This window comes from Brachyistius frenatus, unplaced genomic scaffold, assembly GCF_029030835.1.
Source record: "Brachyistius frenatus isolate BFR_SWC_R1_liver_20210118 unplaced genomic scaffold, ASM2903083v1 Contig_278, whole genome shotgun sequence".
NCBI lineage: Eukaryota > Metazoa > Chordata > Actinopteri > Embiotocidae > Brachyistius > Brachyistius frenatus.
The window spans coordinates 85,001-92,500 of NW_027210877.1; the positions used below are offsets into that span (position 1 = coordinate 85,001).

Consider the following 7,500-nt stretch of genomic DNA (forward strand, 5'->3'; position numbering starts at 1 on the left):
AGAACCCGGGACGGAGGCCCGGACCAGCAGAGCAACGGTTCCTCTCTTCCTCTTCTATGCAATTTTATAACGAAAAGCATCCCTCAAATGAAACGTCCTGTGAACACAAACAGGTTACGTTTACTCTGAAACTTAAGTAGTTTAAAAAGCTCAAAATAAAACCGTAGCGTTTGTTTTCTGACCTTCATTTGAGCCTTTTATTGGCATCTATACCATCTCGATGTTTACTGTATTAAATAAAGAACAATACTGAGCCTGTTTGATCTCCGTCCAATCTCTTCCATGTGTATTAGTTTGGTCGAATTATTTATTATTTAGCAAAACCAGTAATTCTTTGTATGTTTGTTTTAAAATGAGCTTGAACTAATCTTTTCTTGTCTAACAGCTGTCCTGCTGAATGTATCGACCTCTGACCTCCAATAAAGCCTGTTGTCCTGTAAATCTGTTGTTTGAAACAAACCTGTATGAATGCCGGCTGCAGTGACTCGTCTCGACCACATGGGGGCCACGCTTTCTCGAGTAACCACAGTGTGGAACTCTATAATATCTTATTTGGAGCAGGTGTGAAAAGATGCAACTAAAAGGCCGATAAACATTAGCTGACAGCAAAATGAACATAAAAAATAACTATTAAGAAGTAAATTTCTGAATGAGAACACCAGAAAACAAATATCAATAAAAACCAACATGAAAAATTATATAAACTGAAAAAATAAAAAAGTCAGGAGCATCACAATCAAATTTCTAATGTTTTACAACCTCTTCTGTTGATGTTTCTATCTGGTTTCTTCTTTGGAGAGTTTGAACATCATTTGTGGACGCAGCATTGAACTGTATTCACAGACGATGGTTTTCACAAGTGTTCCTGAGCCCATGCAGTGATTTCCACTACAGAATATTCCAGTCTTTTGTTGCCCCCGTCCCAAACTTTTTTGGAAACAGGTTTTAAAAACAACACATTAGCTTAAAGAGTCATTTTTAATGATCTCACAAACAGTTCTTCAGTAGGAGCAGGTGGAGCACCACGGGTGGGGAAGTCAGCTGTTTTTGGGGAGAAGAACAGCCTTCAATTAGAAGTCATTAAGGTCCAATGATCAAACTTACTTGTACTGAACAAACTACTTCACGCAGCTTTATGGCGGTCTGATACAGAAACAGCTGACGGTTACTGTGTAGGTTTAAGGTCAGTCAGCGGGCCGCTCCGTAATTAGAGGCTTCGCCCAATGAGGAGCAATTGAGGGGAAGCAAACAGATTAGTGCCCCCCACCCCCCCACCCGAGAGAAAGAAAGAAAGAGGGAAAGAGGGAGGGAGGTGGAATGCGGGAGGGGGGAGTAGGAGGGTTAGAGAGGGAGATGAAGGGGGGGGGGGGGGCTCTCCTGTTGCTGCTGATCCTCATTTCTCTCCAGAAATCTTTCCATCCATCTGTTACAACACCGACGCTGATTCAAAGATCACGGATTAGTTGAACGTGTGTGTGTGTGTGTGTGTGTGTGCGTGCGTGCGTGCGCGTGTGTGTGTGTGTCTGTGTGTGTGTGTGTGTGTGTGTGTGTGTGTGTGTGTGTGTGTGTGTGTGTGTGTGTGTGTGTGTGTGTGTGTGTGTGTGTGTGTGTGTGTGTGTGTGTGTGTGTGTCTGTGTGTGTGTGTGTGTGTGTGTGTGTGTGTGTGTGTGTGTGTGTGTGTGTGTGTGTGTGTGTGTGTGTGTGTGTGTGTGTGTGTGTGTGTGTGTGTGTGTGTGTGTGTGTGTGTGTGTGTGTGTGTGTGTGTGTGTGTGTGTGTGTGTGTGTGTGTGTGTGTGTGTGTGTGTGTGTGTGTGTGTGTGTGTGTGTGTGTGTGTGTGTGTGTGTGTGTGTGTGTGTGTGTGTGTGTGTGTGTGTGTGTGTGTGTGTGTGTGTGTGTGTGTGTGTGTGTGTGTGTGTGTGTGTGTGTGTGTGTGTGTGTGTGTGTGTGTGTGTGTGTGTGTGTGTGTGTGTGTGTGTGTGTGTGTGTGTGTGTGTGTGTGTGTGTGTGTGTGTGTGTGTGTGTGTGTGTGTGTGTGTCTGTGTGTGTGTGTGTGTGTGTGTGTGTGTGTGTCTGTGTGTGTGTGTGTGTGTGTGTGTGTGTGTGTGTGTGTGTGTGTGTGTGTGTGTGTGTGTGTGTGTGTGTGTGTGTGTGTGTGTGTGTGTGTGTGTGTGTGTGTGTGTGTGTGTGTGTGTGTGTGTGTGTGTGTGTGTGTGTGTGTGTGTGTGTGTGTGTGTGTGTGTGTGTGTGTGTGTGTGTGTGTGTGTGTGTGTGTGTGTGTGTGTGTGTGTGTGTGTGTGTGTGTGTGTGTGCCCCCCCATGCAGCAGACTCAGCATGGCTGCAGCTCGTGTGTTCAGCAACAGATCAGGTTTTCGGATCTTACAGATGCTTCGTGCTTCGCGGGACGCTGAAGACGATCTGAGGTGAGGAAAGTCAACTATTCCGCTTCTGCTCACACGTTGCTTCTGATTTTTCATCTTAAAAAATGGGGGAAATCATAAAGTCCGGAGAAGCAGCTGTTACTTGGAACGAGGTTGGAGAGATGACACGAGGAAAACCAAATCTCTGGAAAGTTTCAAGAAGAGAAGTCACTGCTGATCTGAGCTTCTTTCTTGTGGAGCTCTGAGCAGCAGGACTCCGGTTCTCTGATTGGATTCACGGAAACAAAAGATCTCAACCAACTCGGCTGTTCGGTTGTTGCCGGGCTGAAATGAACTGTCCGTTTAGCAGACTGTAATATTTACATCCTAAAATCTTTCATTTCTAACTGACTTTAAAAAAAAACTAAAAAAAAACCTCAAGATTTCACCTGCAGTTTTTCTCATTTTGTAAGTCTTGAATTTAACTTTACTGCAGCAGTTTTTTTTTTTTTTTTTATCATACGACATTATTGACGAGGAAAATTCAATTTACTGTGTGACTTTTGACTGACTGTGTGCAGATTTGAGCAAAATGTCAGCTTCTTTTCTTGAATTCTTTGTGTTGTGATGGAAGAAGTTCACAGAACTAAACGTATATATATTTATTGAGTAATTATTTGAAACTGTTTATAACTCATAAAGTGCATTTCTATCCACCTGTTTTTCTGCAGACTCTCAAGTTGCAGATAAACAAATCTGGAAATGTAAAAGAAAAGAGAAGAGAAGACAAAGCAAATAAATCCTGACGCTTCTGATTAAAAACATCAAAGACAAATCAGACGAATCGTTTGTCCTCGAGCAGTCGAACTGTCCAGTGTTCCACGTTGTTCAGGATTAATCTGAGGTTTGACTGCAGCTTATTTTGGACAGAAAAGTGCATTAATTTGAATATTTTTTGCTAATTTCTTCTTAAAATCAGGTTATGAGTTTGCTAATGTTGGATGAAAACTGGACTACATGCATTTGACAAATGTCAAACTGTATTGTTCTTATTTGTAGGAGGTGGAAATATTGTCTGAGTGGCAGAAAAAGCATTTGATTGAAAGCATTGCTGTGTTTTATGGCTTTTAGTAAGAGTAATATGGCAAAAAATAATTGTCAGCGGATATGATTTTGAAGATATACTTACCAGTTACTCTGCAGATTAAGGTTTCCCACAGTAAAAAACATGAACAGGGTTTAGATCATGTTTTTTTGTGTGTAAAATGTTAATATGCATAAATATTAGCCGCACTCCCCCCCCCCACCCATGCAGGGCGACAGGAGCGATGAGGTCGCCGTTGTTCGTCTCCAGCGATCAACGTCACACACCACCTGGAAAACTGCACTTAATACAGAACCAAATGGAGATTTAAGGATTTAACAATAACAACACCTCTATAAAAGTCAGTGAATACGCCTTTAAAAATAAAAATAAAAAACAGCTATCAGGTCAGTGGGTGGAGTCTTCACCTACATTCACTTCACTGTACTTAAAGGTCCTAAACTGTATGAATTCAGAGTATCATTTCCTTTTTGGATTATGAAGCATGTCTGGGTGAGTAAAAACTATCAACGGAAAAATACACGCAGCCCATATTCAGCAACCGTGTCGTTTGGACTTCCTTAAGTTGGTGATGTCACAAACTCATGCTCATACGTATGTCCTTAGCGTGACCCCCGGTCCAACCTTGAAAACAACAAGCAGTCCCTCCGTTGCAGAGCGAGCTAGCTACAAGACCAAAGAAAACCTGATTGGTCTGGACATGTGTCACTCAGAAAAGAATCAACCAATCAGAAGAGAGGGTCACTGATGTCAAATGCTCCTTAAAGACACAGACACAACACAACCTGTTGTTGGTAGAAACTCCAGAGAAGCTGAAGAGATGTAAAACAGTCAGGTGGTTTTTGAAGAAATATCTTCTGGAATCAAGACTGCAAATAAAAACACTGGAAAAGTGTAAAATATGGAACTTTGAAGTTCAATCTGGAGTTATTTGTTCTTTGAGTTCAATTATCAGGTGTAACTTTATAAACTGATTTTACAGTCTGTTCAAGTTTGTTTTCCAAAACTTTATTTCATGATTCAGAACTATGTGTCTAATCAGTGGCTGATAATCAGAAGAGGTGTGAGCATGTTAGCGTTTAGTTCAACACTGAACTTCTGTCTTCAATCTTCTCGTTCTTTTCTGACCTCCTCTCCACCCCAGCCACCATGTCGGTCTCCATGGTAACGGTCACGTACCCGTCCGTCGACAGGCCGGTGGTCTCTGAGACCCCGGCGGGCGCCAACGTTATAGAGCGCGAGCGGGACGCCCTGCTGGCGGCAGCCGAGGTGGTGGTGCTGACGGTCATCTTCGTGATGGCGTTGCTCGGCAACGGTCTTGTGCTGGTGGTGTTGCTACGGTGGCGGCGGCGGCGGCAACACAACCCGCTGCACCAGTTCATGCTCAACCTGTGTCTGGCTGACCTGGTGGTGGCGCTGTTCCAGGTAACACACTTTCACACCTGTTCTCCATCCATTCACACATTCCTGTGTTTTGGGAAACTTGTCCACCAGGTCGACATCTTCGTACTGAGCCGATCTCACGGTGTTTGTGTTGTTATGTTTCTAAATGTGGTTCAACCAATCAGCAACCATCAGTGATGTCATCAACCATCAGTGATGTCATCGTTGGTTTGTGAACGTTATGAATCCTCCAGTTCAGATTCTGTCCGTCACCATCTTGTTAGTTCGGAGCGGTTTGGAGCAGGAAGTGACCATATTTGGACGAGCTGGGGGAGGAGCCAGCGGTTGATCTGACCGATCTGATCGGAAACCTGACGATACTACGTCCCGCCCACCGATAGCTGTAACCTGACTGCACCGCAGACCTGTCAATCAAACAGACACGCCCCCAAAAACAGGTCTTCTTGAATCTTCTTTTCTAATGAATGAGGGATTATTTTCAGATGGACCTCCAGAAAACTAAGAAGAAGGAGTGACTTTAGCTAACAACACCGAGATAACTGATGGACACATTTTATTCACTTTGGATTTGATGAGAGAAGTTGAATGGGAGTCTATGGAGCCGGAGGCTTTTTGGAGCCGACCTCTAGTGGCACTCGCTGGTATTGCAGCTGAAGACACTTCTGGATCGGAACCATTTTACAGACCTGAACTCTTTTATATCCAGTCTGTGTTTTATATCCAGTCTGTGTTTTTATATCCAGTGTAGTTTTATATCCAGTTTGTGTTTTTATATCCAGTCTGTATTTTCATCAAACATAATTTATATGTTGTTTTTACTTTTGTAAAACACTTTGTAACTTTTTCTATGAAAAGGGCGACAAAAAACCAGCCTTTCCCTGGTTAATGTCACAACTCTCCACACATTAACACTGACTATTGCTACAGTACCACCCCAATACCCACACCTCTTCCCCACCACCCCTCCTCTCCCAGGTGTTGCCTCAGCTGGCGTGGGACGCTCAGGGACGCTTCGCCGGCCCGGACTTCTTGTGTCGGCTGGTGAAATACCTTCAGGTACTCGGGATGTTCGCCTCCTCCTACATGATCGTCGCCATGACGATGGACCGGCACTACGCCATCTGCTCCCCCCTGCAGGCGCACCGCAGCGGGGCCACGCAGCGCTGGAACTCCTTCATCGTGGTGGCGTGGGGGATGTCGCTGCTGCTCAGCCTGCCACAGGTAAGACGACGGAGAGTTGTTTAGATTATTGTTGATTACTCAGGTTGCTCCGCATTCAGGCCACGAACTGGATATAAAACTACAGACTGGATATAAAACTACAGACTGGATATAAAACCACAGACTGGATATAAAACTACAGACTGTATATAAAACTACTGACTGGATATAAAACTACAGACTGGATATAAAACCACAAACTGGATATAAAACTACAGACTGGATATAAAACTACAGACTAGATATAAAACTACAGACTGGATATAAAACCACAGACTGGATATAAAACCACAGACTGGATATAAAACTACAGACTAGATATAAAACTACAGACTGGATATAAAACCACAGACTGGATATAAAACTACAGACTGGATATAAAACCGCAGACTGGATATAAAACTACAGACTGGATATAAAACTACAGACTGGATATAAAACCACAGACTGGATATAAAACTACAGACTGTATATAAAACTACTGACTGGATATAAAACTACAGACTGGATATAAAACCACAAACTGGATATAAAACTACAGACTGGATATAAAACTACAGACTAGATATAAAACTACAGACTGGATATAAAACCACAGACTGGATATAAAACTACGGACTAGATATAAAACTACAGACTGGATATAAAACCACAGACTGGATATAAAACTACAGACTGGATATAAAACCGCAGACTGGATATAAAACCGCAGACTGGATATAAAACTACAGATTGGATATAAAACTACAGACTGGATATAAAACCACAGACTGGATATAAAACTACAGACTGGATATAAAACCACAGACTGGATATAAAACCACAGACTGGATATAAAAACAGACTGGATATAAAACCACTGACTGGATATAAAACTACAGACTGTGATATAAAACAACAGACTAGATATAAAACTACAGACCGGATATAAAACTACAGACTGGATATAAAACTACAGACTGGATATACAACTACAGACTGGATATAAAACTACAGACTGACTGGATATAAAACTACAGACTGGATATAAAACTGGATATAGAACTACAGACTGGATATAAAACTACAGACACTACAGACTGGATATGATATAAAACTAACTGGATATAAAACCACAGACTGGATATAAAACTACAGACTGGATATAAAACCACAGACTGGATATAAAACTACAGACTGGATATAAAACCACAGACTAGATATAAAACCACAGACTGGATATAAAAGAGTTCGTAGCTTCAGGTCTGTAAAATGGTTCTGATCCAGAAGTGTCTTCAGCTGCAATACCAGCGAGTGCCACTAGAGGTCGGCTCCAAAAAGCCTCCAGCTCCATAGACTCCCATTCAACTTCTCTCATCAAATCCAAAGTCAGATCAGATCAGTCAGATCCACCTCTGGCTCCTCCCCCAGC

The 7,500-nt window shown here is 42.5% G+C and overlaps 2 protein-coding genes across 3 annotated transcripts in view; both read left to right on the plus strand.

The window, feature by feature from the left end:
- LOC138634768 (isocitrate dehydrogenase [NAD] subunit gamma, mitochondrial-like) overlaps window positions 1-258 on the plus strand; it is a 9,643-nt gene extending 9,385 nt beyond the window's left edge. For both annotated transcript variants that reach the window (XM_069721904.1, XM_069721906.1), the window contains exon 11: window positions 1-258. This exon is cut by the window's left edge and continues 100 nt beyond it. In XM_069721904.1, the coding sequence (XP_069578005.1) occupies window positions 1-2 (2 nt within the window). In that variant the 3' untranslated portion in view covers window positions 3-258.
- Window positions 259-4,625: 4,367 nt separating this feature from the next.
- The window catches only part of LOC138634769 (vasopressin V2 receptor-like), a 10,667-nt gene continuing 7,792 nt past the window's right edge, over window positions 4,626-7,500 (plus strand). Inside the window, exons 1-2 of the mRNA XM_069721907.1 lie at window positions 4,626-4,889; window positions 5,844-6,089. Coding sequence (XP_069578008.1) covers window positions 4,626-4,889; window positions 5,844-6,089 — 510 coding nt within the window. The remainder of the gene's footprint in view (window positions 4,890-5,843; window positions 6,090-7,500) is intronic.